At 43.6% G+C, this 17,347-nt stretch overlaps 1 protein-coding gene across 6 annotated transcripts in view; it reads left to right on the forward strand.

Annotated features, from left to right (window-relative positions):
* LOC140738528 (histidine ammonia-lyase-like) overlaps nt 1-16,844 on the forward strand; it is a 57,749-nt gene extending 40,905 nt beyond the window's left edge. For all 6 annotated transcript variants that reach the window (XM_073065910.1, XM_073065915.1, XM_073065912.1 and 3 more), the window contains 3 exons: nt 3,600-3,708; nt 5,741-5,810; nt 15,724-16,844. In XM_073065910.1, coding sequence (XP_072922011.1) covers nt 3,600-3,708; nt 5,741-5,810; nt 15,724-15,783 — 239 coding nt within the window. In that variant the 3' untranslated portion in view covers nt 15,784-16,844. The remainder of the gene's footprint in view (nt 1-3,599; nt 3,709-5,740; nt 5,811-15,723) is intronic.
* The last annotated feature ends 503 nt before the right edge of the window (nt 16,845-17,347 follow it).

The raw sequence follows: 17,347 nt of genomic DNA on the forward strand, positions 1-17,347 counted from the left end.
ACGCTGGAAAATGCATGCTCATGCACTTTGGTAGTTGAAATAAATGTACAGACTATTTTCTAAACGGGAGAAAATCCAAAAATCTGTGATGCAAAGGGACTTGGAAGTCCTTGTGCAGAACATCTTAAAGGTTAACTTGCAAGTTGAGTCAGTGCGATGGTAAAGGTAAATGCGATGTCAGCCTTCATTTCAAGAAGTCTAGAATACAAGAGCAGGGATGTGAAGCTGAGGCTTTATAGGGCACTGGTGAGGCCTCACTCGAGTATTGTGAACAGTTTTGGGCTCCTTATCTAAGAAAAGCTGGCATTGGAGAGGGCCCAGAGGAGGATGACTAGGATGATTCCAGGAATGAAAGGGTTATCATTTGAGGAACGTTTGATGGCTCTGGGTCTATACTTGCTGGAATTTAGAAGAATGAGGGGAACCTTTTGAGTGTTGAAAGGCCTAGACAGAATAGATATGGAAAAGATGTCTCCCATGGTGGGGGAGTCTAGGACAAGAAGGCACAGACTCAGGATAGAGGGCTGTCCATTTAAAACAGAGCTGCAGAGAAATTTCTTTTGCCAGAGGGTGGTGAATTTGTGGTATTTTCTACCACAGGCAGCATTGTAAGCCAGGTCCGTAAGACTACAAGACCATAAGACAGGAGCAGAATTAGGCCATTCAGCCTATCAAGTCTTCCCAGATCCCACTCAATCCCATACACCTGCCTTCTCATCATAATCCTTTGATGCCTTAACCAATCAGGAAACTCTCAACTTCGGCCTTAAATATACCCACAGACTTGGCTTCCACCGGCGTCTGTGGCAGAGCATTCCACAGATTCACGACTCACTGGGTAAAAAATTCCTCCTTAACTCTGTTGTAAAAGGTTGCTGCTCAATTCTGAAGCTGTGCCCTTTGGTTCTAGATACCATCACCAGAGGAAACATCCTCTCCTCATACACCCTATCTGGTCCTTTCAGCATTTGGTAGGTTTCAAATAGATCCCCATGCATTCTTCTAAATTCCAGTGAGTACAGGCCCAAAGCTGCCAAACACTCCTCATATGTTAACCCCTTCATTCCCAGAATAATCCTTTTGAACCTCCTCTGGACCCTCTCCAATGACAACACATCCTTTCTGAGATATGAGGCCCAAAACTATTGACAATAGTCGAAGTGCAGCCTGACTAGTGTCTTATAAAATCTCAGCATTATCTCCTTGCTTTTATATTCTATTGCCTTTGAAAAAAATGCCAACATTGCATTTGCCTTCTTTACCACAGACTCAACCTGTAAATTAACCTTCTCGGAGTCTTACATGAGATCTCCTAAGTCCCTCTGCACCTCTGATGTTTGAACCTTCTCCCCATTTAGATAATAGTCCGCACTATTGTTCTTTTTACCAAAATGTATTATCATACATTTCCCATCTGTCACTTTTTTGCCCATTCTTCCATTTTGTCTGAGTCCTGCTGCAATTGCGTTGTTTCCTCAGCACCACCTGCCCCTCCACCTATCTTTGTATCATCCGCAAACTTTGCCACAAAGCCATCAATTCCACTATCCAAATCATGGACAAACAATGTGAAAAGTAGCAGTTCCAATACTGACCCCTGAGGAATAACACTAGTCACTGGCAGCCAACCTGAAAAGGCCCCTTTTATTTCCATTCACTGCCTCCTGCCTCTCAGCCATTCTACTATCCATGTCAGTATCCTTCTTGTAACACCATAGGATTTTGTTTTGTTAAGCAGCCTCATGTGTGGCACCTTATCAAATGCCTTCTGAAAATCCAAGTAATGACATCCACTGCCTCTCCTTTGTCCACACTGCTGGTTACGTCCTCGAAGAATTCGAACAGATTTGTCAGGAAAGATTTCCCTTTACCGAAACCATGCTGATTTTGACTTATTTTGTCATTAGTTTCCAAGTATCCCAAAACCTCATCCTTAATAATAGACTCAACACTTTCCCAACCACTGAGGTTAGGTTAACTGGCCTATAATTTCATTTCTTTTGCATTCCTCCCTTCTTAATGACATTTGCAATTTTCCAGTCCTCCGGAACCATGCCAGAATCAAGTGAATCAAGTGATGACCAATTAACTCTTCACTGACCTCTCTGAAGACTCTGGAAAGTAGTCCATATAGTTTAGGTGACTTATCCACCTTAAGACCTTTGAGTTTGCCTAGCACCTTTTCCTTTGTAACAACAATGACACTCACTCCTGCTCCCTGACACTCACGGACCTCTGGCACACTGCTAGTGTCTTCCACAGTGAAGACAGATGCAAAGTACTTATTAGGTTCATCTGCCACCTGCCATATCCTCCATTATTACCTCACCACCATCATTTTCCAGTGGAGGTATCAACTCTCACCTCCCTTTTACTCTTTGTATAACTGAAAAAAATGTTTAGTATCCTGCTTTATATTGTTGGCTAGCTTACCCTCATATTTCATCTTTTCCCTTCTTATGGATTTTAGTTGCCTTTTGTTGGATTTTAAAAACTTCCCAATCATCCAACTTCCCAAACACTTCAGCTACCTTATATGCCCTTCCCTTGGCTTTTATACAGTCTTTAACTTCTCTTGTCAATCACAGTTGCCTATCCCCAGCCAATTGAGAACTACTACTTCTGTGGGACATATTTATCCTGCGCCTTGTGAACTATTCACGGAATACACCTAGAATGCTGGGTGTATTTAAGGCAGAGATTGAAAGGTTCTTGATTGGCCATGGCATCAAATGTTACGGGGTGAAGGCCAGGGAGTGGGGATAGGGAGAGGAGAAAAGGATCAGCCATGATTGAATGGTGGAGCAGATTCAATGGGCCAAATGGCCTAATTCTGCCCCTATGTCTTATGCTCTAAGACAGTGGAAAATTTGAACAGTGAGCTTCTGGTAACTAATCTAAATCTCTGTCTTCCAGATACTGATCTATTAGTGGAAACAATGTTTCCTTCAAATTATCTCATTTTGAACAGGTGTTTAAATCTCCTGTTTTATCTTCTACACTGGAGGAGAATCAACCTAACTTCTCAAGTCCCTGCAGTTAACTGCCTGTTTTTGGGTAGGGTGGGATGGTGGTTATATTAGTGACAAATAGAGGGACGTAGATGTACAAGTTCAGGCAACCCTGAAAGTGGCATTGCAGGTATGCAGGTTGGTGAAGATGTCTAGTGGCATGCTGGTTGCTACATATATGCAGAAAAAGAACGACAACGTAGTCACAGGATTGAATACATTTACTGAGTCATGGGTGGGAGTGACAAACTGGGCCCAAGGGAGACAGAACATTTGCACTCCCAAGGCCACACAAAAAGAAAGCCATTGGAAGCCCAATCGATTCACCATCTGATTAATCAGCCACACATGCACTTGTCACATTCTCACAATCAATCTAATGTGGTTCATTGGTTTTCATCAGCCAATCCTGCTAAGTCTTTCCAACATTTCTGTTTTGACTTCAGACTTTCAGCATTTGTTTTTTTTTCATTTTCACATATATACTGTATATCTGGATTTTGTTAATGTGAATATTCCACTTGCTATCAGATCACTGTAGACTGATAGTTCAATGGTTCACTCCTTATGGGACATATTTTCTTCCAGTGCTTGCTATTGAACTTCTTGCAGCCTGTCAGGGCCTCGAGTTTGTGCGCCCCCTGCACACAACAGAACCTTTGGAAAAAGTCTACCAGCTGGTTCGCTCAGTGGTGAAGTAAGTTAAACTTTTCACTCAGGTTAAATGTTCCGAACAGGTTAAATATTCTGCTCAGGTAAAAATGCCAAGTGTGATAGGGACAGAAAATATAGGTGACACCAGCAGAGAATCAGAGTTAACCTTTCAGGTATATGACCTTCTGTGCAGATATTTCCACAGGATGATCATCGGCCTGAGATATTGTCTTGTTTCTCTCCCCATAGATGCTGGCCGACTGGCTATGTAAATATTTCCAGCATGTTCTGCTCTCAGCTCAGATTTCCACAATCTGCAGTTAGATTAAGATAGTAGGGCACTGGTTATGTTAAAACATAGAACTGTACAGCACAGAAAAAGGCCCTCCAGCCCACAATGTTGAGCTGAACTAGTAATTTAAAGCCTAACTAAACGAATCCCTTCTTCCTTCACAATGTCCATATCGCTCCTTTTTTCTGCACATCTTAAGTGCTTCTATCAAATTTGCGTTTACCACCATCCCAGACAGCATATTCCAGGCACCCAGCACTCTCTGTGTAAAAAACTTGCCCCATTTGGTAAATCTCCTTTGAATTTATCCCCATGTTCATGTGGCAAATGTTACTGCCTTGTTGCTTGCTTTTTATACAGAACACAGACAGTGGAATATTACAGCACAGTACATAATATGTACTGACTGTTTAATCTACGAAGATCAATTTAATCCTTCTCTCTTCCATTCTGTCATCTATGTGCCTACCTAAGAGTTTCTGAAATACCTCTAATGTATCTGCCTCTTTCAACATTCTCCATTCTCTGTGTAAAAAAAATCTACTTTTGACATCGCCCCTATACTTTCCTCAAATCACCTAAAATGTAGTGTTAGTCATTTCCACACTGAGGAAGTCTCTGGCTGTCTATCCTCTTATCATCTTGCACTGTCAACCTCCTTCACTCAAAAGATAAAAGCCCTAGCTTGCTCAGCCTATCTTCATAAGACATGCTCTCTAATCCTAGTTTTCCTTGGATGAAGAGTATCATTGGGGAAAAAGAAAGAGTTATTGTTGCTATGATCACCCACACAGAAGTGGCCTAATTTATAAAACAGTATCCCAACTGTTGAACAGGGTAGTGTTGATACGTTTTGAACTATCAGATTGGCAAGTGAATTTGTAGGCATATTTCACATTTAGCAAATTAAGAGAACAACAGTTTTGTATTCTTTGTAAATACCTCTGAGAGGTTTTGAATAGAGACCTGAAGCTCACATTCTCACAGTCAACAATCTGGCTGGTGCCACACCTCGTGTTTACATTCTTGAACATTGATGCTTCAGTCATGTTATTTGTCATCAGGGAATGCAGCTCCCAGTATCAGTTCCTCCCCTCAAGCCTTCTTCCTTTTGGAAAATGATACTCTGTTTTCTGCCAGCTGTGTGTGATGCACCTACCCAGCATACATACTATCCATTTCCTTCCACAGATAGTCCAGATTCCAGCATTTGCAGTATCATATGCCTCTGTCCTATCTGACCCCCTCACTTCAAACAGTGACTGTTGCTGAATCATTTAGTGGTATTAAAGAATAAATCAGATTCCTTTTATATTTCTATTCCCTGAAAGAAACTAACTGGAAAGTATAGAAAGCAGCCCATTAGTTCAATGATCTTCCACTTCTACGGTTCATATTCTCTGCCTAAATTTACCCACGCTGGTATTGCAGTTGAAGTGTGGCATTGTACTGTGGCCCAGGCTTTGTGCCAAACAGCCTGGGTCCTGTTCACCACAACATGAACATGATGGGCTGAAGGGCCTGTTTCTGTGCTGCATTGCTCGATGGCACAAATCAAAATGGAGTTGTGAGGGTGGATTGTTTGACCTCTGAAGTCTCTTCATTTATGTAGATGTTGGGAAGGGAATGGGATTCACTGCTTTGTACAGCTGACGGTTTGCAGGAGTAGTTTGATGAGACTGCATTGTTGGAATAACCTCAACATAAAACTCTATGATGAGGAATGTCTGCATTGCCACTGGCTTGTTGTTCCTCGCTGCCTGTAAATCTTTCCCTTTTGCAGGCCCTTGGTTAAAGACCGCTTTATGGCTCCAGACATTGAGGTTGTTCAGAGGCTGCTGACAGAAGAACAGGCAAGTTCTCATAGCTCCAGACATCCTGAGCTTGCAGATACTGCACAATCACTAGATGTGGGAGCAGAATTAGGCCATTCAGCCCATTGAGTCTGCTCTGCCATTCAATCATGACTTCATTCACCACCACTCCCCATAACCTTTAATTCCCTTATCAGTAAAGAACCTATGGATGTCTGCCTTAAATATACCTAATGACTTGGCATCCATAGACCTCCATGGCAATGAATTCCACAGTTTCATTATCCTCTGACTGAAGAAATTCTTTCTCATCTCAGTTTAAAGGGACATCCCTTTTTTCTGAGACTATGGTCTTGGATACAAGACTCTCCTACTAATGGGAACTTCCTTCCCACATTCACTCTATCCAGACCTTTCAGTATCCATTAGGTTTCAATGAAATCCCCTCTCACCCTACTGAACTCCATCAAGTACAGGCCTGGAGACATCAAATACTCCTCATATATTGTCTTTCATTCCTACAATTGTTCTTGCAAACTTCCTCTGAATCTCTCAGTTGCTCTGTTTTACATTTCCAATTTGCTGTCCAGATCTAAAATTAACTGGGTGACTGACAGAAGGATGAGTTTGGCTCTCTGATTGCATCATTATCCTTGCATCTGAGCGTCAACTTGGAAACGTGACAGAGATAATCTCAGAGCCACTGCTGTGCGGCTGATTGGATGTGTGTGTGTGTGTGTGTGTGTGTGTGTGTGTGTGTGTGTGTGTGTGTGTGTGTGTGTGTGTGTGTGTGTGTGTGTGTGTGTGTGTGTGTGTGTGTGTGTGTGTGTGTGTGTGTGTGTGCCCATGACCCTTTGTCCTAAAGGCTAAGGTGAATCCATCCACATTAGCTTCTGAGACAGAAGTCTGTGGGTCACAATCCCACTCCACTCAACCTTGCACAATCCAGGTTGTCCATCCTGTGAGATACTGACTGGACACTGCTGTATCAGAAACAGTGCCTTTAGGATGAAATGTTTTGTAGCGATTCTACCTTCTTTTTTGGGAGACAGAGATGACCCCATTGCCCTCCCTAAAGATGAATAGTAGATCTTCCCAAAGGCAATGAACAATGATTGTTCAAAGTTCAAAGTAAATTTATTATCAAATAATATATGTTGTATATGTCACCATAAACCACCATGAGATTCATTTTCTTGTGGGCATTCACAGTAGATGCAGAGAAACACAACAGAATCAGTGAAAAACTACACATCACACAAAAATGGATAAACAGTCAATGTGCAAAAGATAACAAATTGTGCAAATACAAAAAGAAAAACGAAATAATAAATAAGTAAGTAAATAAATAAACAACACTGAGAACATGAGGTGTAGAGTCCTTGAAAGTGAGTCCATCAGTTGGAATCAGTTCAGATTTGTGGTGAGTGAAGTTATCCATGCTGAATTAGGAGCCTGATGGTTGTAGGGTAATAACTCTAATGTATGGATCTATTTCTTTCAGAGCAATGCCCCCCACCCTTAGCACTATGTACTGATCTGTTGTCTGTGCATGCGCTGCTGTTTACACATGGTATTGTTCTCTCGCTCTCTCTCTCGTTGCAACATTAAAGCCATCTCCCGTGTACGTGCTTTTATTTAATTGATATGTAGTTGTGCACAAACACAGTAAATTGGCGACAAGTTTGAACCTGAGTGGCAGAGAATATCACCAACTGCACAGCCAGTTACGGGACAAACCATCGAGAGTTAAACAGCACAAGAACACCGTCACAGACGCTAACAAACAGAACTGCGCAAACTTTCCCAGTACTGTGACCTTAGAGATGGACTTTCTGATGCATTAAGGAACAGGCTTGTAGATGGCATGTGTAGTCAAAGCACTCAAGAGAGGCTACTGTCAGAAAGAGATCTAACCTTAGAACAGGCATTGACCATTGCAATATGACTGTTGGTTCAAAGAAAAAGTTTACAGAAAGTGTCACAGACAAGGTCACAGAGAGAATGCACAATGCAGACAAAAAGCACAACCAAGTGAAAAGTCTCAAATTCAAAACTAAGCAAATGTATAAAGTTACTGAATGTAAAACAGAATCAGACAACACAGAGTCTGACAAAGGTGAACTGTCATGCCTGGAACTACATAGTATAACTGAAACAGATCACAATAGATGTGTTTGGTGTAAAACTGTAAATGGAGCTGGATACAGGGTCAGCTTTGTCCAAAATTCCAGAGTCTGACTGCAGCAGACTGTTTTCTAAGATACCATTTGAGAAGACCTCATTGATGCTAAAGACCTACACAGGTGAAAAAGTCAAAAGTACATGTGATGTATGGAGGCCAAACACAACAGTTAGAGCTTTATATATTGAAAAGTGGAGGCCAGCACTTTTCAGATGTGAATGGTTGAGAAAAATCCAACTAGACTGGCAGCCCAAATGGTAGCTCTAACCAGAGACTGGCACAGCTGCTTAATGCTAATGAGAAGGTGTTTGAGAAAGGGATTGGTAAACCCAAAGGCTTAAGGCCAGAATTGAACTGAATGAAACAGCAACACCAAGATTCCATAAAGCATGCCCAGTGCCTTAAGCACTCTGTCCTAAAGTGGATGCTGAACTGCAGAGTTTGGAAGTGTCTGGAATTAACTCCAAGGCTGAGTTGAGTGACTGGGCCACACACATTATCCAGTGATCAAGAAAGGGAAGGCTGGAGTCATTCACATATGTGGGGATTTCAAAGTGAGCATCGACCCAGTGCTGTGTACTGTGCAGTATCCCCTGCCATGAATAGAAGACATTTTTGCATCTTTGGCAGGTGGGGAGAGGTTTTCAAAGATTGACTTGTCACAATCCTATCTGCAAATGGAGATTGAGGAGTCGAGCAGGAAGATCCTCACAATCAAAACTCACTATGGACTGTTCCAGTATAATCATCTCATTACTGGTGTGGCATCAGCTCCAGCAATTTTGCAAAGAGCAATAGACCAAGTGCTCCAAGGTGTCCCAGGAACACACTGATGTCATCATAGTGACTGGCAAGAATGATGAAGAGCACCTCCAGAACCTTGGTAAAGAGCTTACCAGGCTGAGTGAGTGTGGTCTGTGCACAAAGAGAGAGAAGTATGAGTATTTCAAGAATGAATCTCATATTGTGGACATGTCATTGACAAGCCTGGCTTACAGAAATCACAAGAGAAGATTGAAGCAGTGCCACAGGCAGCCAAAGTGGAAAATGTGTCACAACGCAGGTTATACTAGTTAACTACTACCACCGGTTTCTCCCAAACATTGCTACAGCAATGTATCCATTAAACACTCTGGAGCAAAGTGGGAATGGTCAGAAAGATGTGAAAAAGCATTCAAGAAAACAAAGAGACTAATAACATCCGATGAACTGCTCACCCATTATGGCCCATCCCTGCCCATCAGACTGGCGTGTGAACCATTGGAGCCGATTTGTCACACAGCGTGAAAGATGGATCTGAACGTCCAATTGCATTTGCTTACAGATCATTGACGAGCACAGAACACAACTACACACAGATCAACAGAGTGTCCCTTAGTCTAGTATGGCAAATAGCAAAGTTCCATCACTACCTCTGCAGACAGATGTTTATGCTAGTGTAGATCACCAGCCCCTTGTGTCCATTTTCATTCCCAGGAAGGGAATTCCGTGATGATTGCTACCCAGTTACAACGTTGGTCACTATTCCTAGGAACCCACTCTTATGACATAGAGTTCAAGGCTACCAAACAACACAGCAATGCTGATGGACCAGTTGCTGGTACCAAGTTCTGAAATACAAAGGGGAACAAGGAATGACCCAACATTGTCAAAAGTCTATGAAATCATGATGCAAGGATGGACAGCTCATGGTAACCCTATGTTTCCAGAGTTCTCAGCAAGACGAGACCAACTGTCTGTATGTCAAAGAATGCTGATGTGTGGATCTCGTGTTGTGGTTCCCTCTAAACTGCACACCAGAGTGCTAGAGAGTCTGCATGAAGGGCATTTGGGTACAGTCAAGGTGAAGAGTCTCACCCAGAAATATGTGTGGTGGCTGGAAATAGATAAGTGGATTGAAGGCTTGGCCAAAAGCTGTTTGGGATGCCAAAAAGTTCAAAATGCACCCCCACAAACACCATTCCACCTGTGGAAGTGGCCATTGTCACCATGGCAATGAGTACATATTGACTTTGCTGGCCATTCATGGACTCCATGTTTCTGATTGCTGTGGATGCTCATTTGAAGTGGCTGGAAGTTATACCAATGAAGTCAAACACCTCAGCAAAGACTGTCTCTGCTCTGAGGACTATCTTGGTCAGAAATAGCTTTCCAGAACAAATTGTGAGTGACAACGGACCACAATACACATCAGAATTTCAATTGTTCATGAAGAAAAATGGCATCAGACATTTCAAGTCAGCTCCTCACCACCCAGCAATGAATAGGTTAGCTGCAAGGTTTATCCAAACCTTCAAGAAGTCCATTAAAGCGATGGACAAGGAGAACATTTCTCTACAGCACAAGGTGAGCAACTTCTTTTCGTTTATCAGAACTCCGTTCATGCGACGACAAATCAAACACCTGCAATGCTGTTCATGAACAAGAATCTGAGAATTCACATAGAACTCCTGAAACCAGACCTCCAGAGAGAAGCACAGAATAAACAGTTCAGCCGGTTGCCAAGTGAAGCAACAAGGAGCTTTGAGATTGCACAGGAAGTCCTAGAGCATGACTACCAAGAAGACGAGTGGACACCCGGTAGGATAGCTACAAGTACTGGACCACTGATGTACAGAGTGGATGTTGGAGATGTCATGTGGACCAGATACTGGATGCTCAACTGAAGAACACACCTGAGTTAATTGCATCCAACAAGACGGACACATTACAGTCACCAGACTTACCTCTCAGTGATGGTCATGTCTCTGATAGAAACATGACACTGGTAACTGAGAATGTTGTCTTAGACAAGACCCCTACCAAACCTGATGCCACTCCAAGGCACAGAGGCAGTGTCCTGAAAGAAACAGAGCGTCACCCAAAAAACTGAGCCTTTAGAACTGTGAAGTTAGTTATAGATTGTTATTGTGGAAGTATGTTTATTTGAATATGGTTTGTGAAAGGGAAACTGAATGTTTTGTGCATAGACAGTTTTATGTTGCATTAATCTGGGGGGGGGGGGGGGAAGTGTAATGTGTGGATCTATTTCTTTTGGAGCAATGACCTCTCCCCCTTAGTGGCTACGTATTGATCTGTTGTCTGCGCATGCACGTTGCTCTCTCTCAGTGCAATGTGAATATGCCAGTTAAAGCCATCTCTCACATATGTGCTTTTATTTAATCAATATGTAGTTGTGCACAGACACAACAGTAACTGTTCCTGAACCTGGTGGTGTGGGACCTGAGACGGCCATCCCTCCTTTCTGTTCCTGAACCTGGTGGTGTGGGACCTGAGACGGCCATCCCTCCTTTCTGTTCCTGAACCTGGTGGTGTGGGACCTGAGACGGCCATCCCTCCTTTCTGTTCCTGAACCTGGTGGTGTGGGACCTGAGACGGCCATCCCTCCTTTCTGTTCCTGAACCTGGTGGTGTGGGACCTGAGACGGCCATCCCTCCTTTCTGTTCCTGAACCTGGTGGTGTGGGACCTGAGACTACCATCCCTCCTTTCTGTTCCTGAACCTGGTGGTGTGGGACCTGAGACGGCCATCCCTCCTTTCTGTTCCTGAACCTGGTGGTGTGGGACCTGAGACGGCCATCCCTCCTTTCTGTTCCTGAACCTGGTGGTGTGGGACCTGAGACTACCATCCCTCCTTTCTGTTCCTGAACCTGGTGGTGTGGGACCTGAGACTGCCATCCCTCCTTTCTGTTCCTGAACCTGGTGGTGTGGGACCTGAGACTACCATCCCTCCTTTCTGTTCCTGAACCTGGTGGTGTGGGACCTGAGACGGCCATCCCTCCTTTCTGTTCCTGAACCTGGTGGTGTGGGACCTGAGACTGCCATCCCTCCTTTCTGTTCCTGAATCTGGTGGTGTGGGACCTGAGACTGCCATCCCTCCTTTCTGATGGCAGCAGCAGGAGGAAATCATGGCCTGGAAGGGGCTGTTTTCCTGTGGCAGTGCTCCGTGTAGACGTGCTCAGTGGTGGGAGGGATTTACCTGTGATGGACTGGGCCGAATTCACTACTTTTAGTACTATTTATGTACCTTTGATATTACTATTTGTTTGTCAGTCAATGTGAACAAAACAGATTATTTGGTCATCAATAATCAAAGCAGAAAATGCTGAATGTGTTTTAATGACGAGGCTCTGACCTGAAATGTTTCCTTCCTTATGGATACTGTATGATCTGTTGAGCCTTTCCAGTACACTGGTTTTATTTTAGATCTCCAATACTTAGGTATTTGTTTACCTTCCCCTGCTCATTGCCCTTGTGTTGTGTGTGCCAGGATTGGCTGCCCCATTTCCCAGATACACCTTTATGTTCTGCTGAGAGGTGATTTCCTCCTTTCTTCTCTGTTTGGCTGACCAACAAAGTCAAACTGGAGTTTATTGCCGCATGTGTGTGTACAGGTGCAGTGGGAAACTCCTGGCAGCAGCATCATAGGCACATAGCGTCCGATAAACAGCACTTACAAGAAAAACATAAATTAAGAATACAATTAGAACAAAAAAAGTGCATCTTAGTGCAAAGTGGTCATCATTAACTTTGCTATATTGAGGCAGGAATTAGAAAGTAAAGTCCTCTCCACCGTTACAAGAGTATATGGTTGTGTGTGTGTACGTATCTATGAGCACCCATGTCTGTCATAGCCTGCAAGTGCCTTTTTAACTATTACTAATTCAGCAGTTAATGCCATTGCTGGATGTTAATTTTCTGTCCTTCTGCAAAGGCAAAGCTGCAGAGAATCTACAATGCTGATGTAATTTCACAACAACTCTAGATTGTGAAACTGGGATCATACCTACCCTACAATGACAAGGGAGGTAAATCAATAATCTGCAGGGAGTTCCTTCAGGTGCCCATATTAGCACTCATCGCTTAACCTTTGGCTGGGTAGTTACAGTAGGTGACTGTCTATACCATGTCATTCTGCACCATTGAGCACACTTACATGGAGCAGTTCCACAAGAAAATCAGTATCCATCATCAAGGATGCCCACGATCCCGGCCACGCTCTCTTCTCGCCACTACCATCAGACCTTAGGTCCCGCACCACCACCAGGTTCGGAAACAGTTATTACCCTATAACCATCAGGCCCCTGAACTGGCATGGATAGCTTCACTCACCTCAACACCGAACCAATTCCACAACCTACAGACTCTCTTTCAAGGATTCCATAACTCATGTTCTCAGTATTAATTTTTTATTTGCACAATTTGTCGTGTTTTGCACATTGGTTATTTGTCAGTCTTTGTTTCTGTATACTCAGAATTTCTATGGAATTTCTTTATTTTCCTGTAATAAAGCAAATCTCAGTTTGGTGATGGATACATATACAGTATAATAAATCTACTTTGACTCTCTGTGGTACTCAGATGTGTTTTTTCCACACTCTCATTCCCCCGACCTGGAACATCCAGCAATTAAGTACCGACAGTTCTACCTACCAAGAGAGTTCTCCTTTGTGATCCCGACCACAGTTTACACACCACCAAAAGTTGATGGTAATCAGACATTCAAGATATTGAATGCTGCTATCACCAAATAGGAAACAGTCCATCCCGATGCATTTCATGTCATAGATGGGGACTTCAATCAGGCTTGTTTGGTAAAAATCTCTGTCATCATATAACCTGCAGTACCAGGGGTCCCAACACACTAGACCTCTGCTATACTCTGACAAGGAATGCCTACCATGCCCAGGCCGCATTTCGGGAAATCAGATCACTTGGTTGTCTTTCTCTGACCTGCAGACAGGCAGACGCTAAAGAGCAAATCTTCGGAGATTAGGACAACACCACAGTTGGCACAGACTTTATAAAAACAGTCATAGATGAGTGTGTTGCCACAAAAGCACTTAGTCTTCCCCAACCAGAAGCCCTGGATGAACCATGAGATCCACGATCTGCAGAGGGCCAGAATAGTGGCTTTCAAGTGAGATTCAAGAGGTTGAGGTATGATTGTCGGAAATCCATCTCACAGACAAAGTGGCAATTCCAGACTAAACAGAATCAGTGACGGATACTCGATAGCTATGGCAGGGCTTGAATGGTATTATCCCTTTCAGAGTGAAACCAATCGACATAGGTGTCAACAGGGCTTCACCTGCAGATGAGCTTAATGCCTTTTGTGCTTGTTTTGACTGTCAAAACATAGAGGAACCTTCATGAATTCCTACAGCCCAGACAAACCTGTGATTTCAGTCTCTGAGGCTGACATGAGATCTCCTTCAGGAAGGTGAACCAACAGAAAGCATTCAGCCCAGACGGGGTACCTGGCTGAGTACTAAAGACCTGTGCTAATCAACTAGCTGGAGTGTTCACCAATATCTTTAACCTTTCACTTCAGCAGTCTGAGGTACTCACCTGCTTCAAGCAAGCTTTAATTCTTCCTGTGTCTGAGAAGAACATGGTAATCTGCCACAATAACTTTCATATAGTAGCACTTACATCCACTGTGATGATATTTTGAGAATTTGGTGATGAAACATAGCAACTCCTGCCTGAGAAGAGAGTTGGATTCGGTCCATTTTGCCTACTGGCACAACAGGTCTAAGGCAGATGCCATTTCATTGGCTCTTCACTCAACTCTGGAACATTTGGACAGCAAAGATGCATACATCAGGATGCACTTTATCAACTATAGCTCAACATTCAAGACCATTAGCCCTTCAAAACTAATCAATAAGCCTCAAGACCTTGGTCTCAATACATCTTTGTGCAACTGGTTCCTTGATTTCCTCACTTGCAGATCCCAGTCAGTTTGGATTGGCAACAGCATCTCCTCCACAATTTCCAGAACAACAACCTCTCACTCAATGTCAGTAAGACCAAGGAGCTTATCGTTGTCTTCAGGAGGAGGGAACTGGAGGTCGATGAGCCAGTTCTCATTGTGGAATCAGAGGTGGCGAGGATCAGTAACTTTAAATTCTTCAGTGTTATCAATTCAAAGGATCTACCCTGGCCCAGCACATAAGTGAAATTATGAAGGAAGTACGGCAGTGCCACTACTTCCATGAAGTTTGTGAAGATTTGGCATGACTTCTAAAACTTTGACAATCTTCTATAGGTGTATGGTGGAGAGTATATTGACTGGTTGCATCATGGTCTGGTATGGAAACACCAATGCCCTTGAACAGAAAATCCTACAAAAAGTAGTGGATACAGCTCAGTTTATCACAGGTAAACCCTCCCTACCACTGAGCACATCTACACGGAAAGCAGCATCCACTGTCAAGGACCCCCACCATCCAGGCCATGCTCTCCTCTCACTACTGCCATCAGGAAGAAGTTGCACACCACCAGGACCCACACCTCTTGGTTCAGGAACAGTAATCACTTCCCAACTATCAGGCTCTTGAGCCAGAGTGAATAACTTCACTCAACTTTACTCACCCAGTCACTGAACTGTTTTCACAACCTATGGACTCACCTTCAAGGACTTTTCATCGTATGTTCTCGATATTTATTGTTTATTTATTTATTTTTCCATTTGTATTTGCAGTTTGCTGTCATTTGTACACTGGTTGTTTGTCTGTCCTGTTTCATTGATTGTGTTTCATGGATTTACTGAATATGCCCACAAGAAAACGAATCTCAGGGTTGTACCTTGATAACAAAATCAAAAGTTCAAAGTAAATTTATTATGTATGCAGTGAGGTTGGCAGGTCATTCTGAGCAGTGAATGCTTCGCCAGCTCAGTCCCAGGGTGAGGTATGAGCCAAGTAATTCTCATCAGGCGCTGTGTTGATTGAAATGTGATCCTTTGTGATTTCTGTTGACAGGTTTGGAGAGCTGTACAGCCATACATGGAACATTACAGACAAGCACATGCACCAGAATAGTCGTCGGCCATGTGACAGCTGTCCAACAGAAAATGGGTATTTTGTTGGGCCAATGTGAGCAGAACTGTAAAGAAATTTGAAGGTGAAATATTGACCCTCCACCTCAACACTAGAGAAAAGAAGTAAAAAAAACAAGGTTGTTCACCTGTTTGTCATGTCTTCACACAGAAGTTAATTAACCTGGCAACTCATCTGAAATGATTCCTGAATTTCAAAGTTGGATACAGCATAATTAAAGGCATAGTCTTGGGCTGTGGGCATCACTAACCTTGGGGAGTCATTGACTTAGTACTGAGGAACCACTTCTCTTTAGAGCTGAGCACCATTCATTGAATGTCACAGAGCCATACAGCATGGAAACAGGCCTTTTGTCTCAACAGGTCCATGCTGACAAAGCTAGTCTTGTTTGCCTATATCTCTAAATCTTTCCTATCCATGTACCTGTCCAAGTTTCTTATTCGATGCTGTTGATATGCCTGGCTCATTGCTTCCTCTGGCAGTTGTTCCATACACTGACCACTCTCTGGTGAAAGCATTGCCACTCAGGTTCCTGTTAAATTTCTCCCCTCTCACTTTACCCTTGTCTTCTAATTCTTGATTCTCCAACCATGGGAAAAAGACGGCATGCATTTATCCTATCTAGGACCCTCATGATTTTTAACACCTCTTATAATCATTAATCCCACTGAATTAAGTCCCAAACTGCTCAACCTCTTTCCATAACTAAGTCCCTTGAGACCTGATTACATCCTCTGCACTCATTATAGCTTAATGCTATCTTTCCTATAGATGTGTGATCAACACAGAACACAGCTTCAGGGTCCGACCATTAATTGTCAAAGTCCTGCCATGATTTATGTTCCCAAAATACAACACCTTGTGGCGTCCTGCACACGTGGGACTCGAACCGTCATCAGGAGCCGCGGGCAGACACGCGGTAGAGCGTTTGGAACTACCCACTTGGGGCGGACCTTCCGGGGACAGTCTGACATCAGATTGCAGGGGAGGGGAGGGGAGATTTAAGCGTGTGATTTTGAATCAGTAAAGGCATTCTGAGTTCAGCTCTCTCTGCCTCTGTGTGTTTCTTTAGTAGCGCGTTGCGCGTGACTACATTGGTGACCCTGACGTTCCAGATGGCATCTGGAGCCGGCGACTCAGCGACCAGCCATGAGTTCCAACAACTCGTACAACGCGGTCTCTCTGAAGCTCCAGATTCTCTGGGCCACTCAGCTCCACGTTTGGTTCGAGCAAACTGAGGCCCAGTTCAGTATCGGAGACATTACAGCCAACGCCATGCAGTACTACTATGTGGTCGGCACGCTCGACCAGGAGACGGCAGGCTGGTTCATCGACTTCCTACGCCAGCCACCAACAGAGGACGGGTACACTAAGCTTAAGGCGCTCCTGATTCGTACCTTCGGATTCTCTTGCTGCGAACGGGCTGTGCGTCTCCTACACATGGACGGCCTGGCGACTGCACACCATCCGAGCTCATGAATGATATGCTGGTGCTCATGGACGGCCATGAGCCGTGCCTTTTATTTGAACACTTGTTCCTCGAGCA

This window comes from Hemitrygon akajei, chromosome 14, assembly GCF_048418815.1.
Source record: "Hemitrygon akajei chromosome 14, sHemAka1.3, whole genome shotgun sequence".
NCBI classification, from domain to species: Eukaryota; Metazoa; Chordata; class Chondrichthyes; order Myliobatiformes; family Dasyatidae; genus Hemitrygon; species Hemitrygon akajei.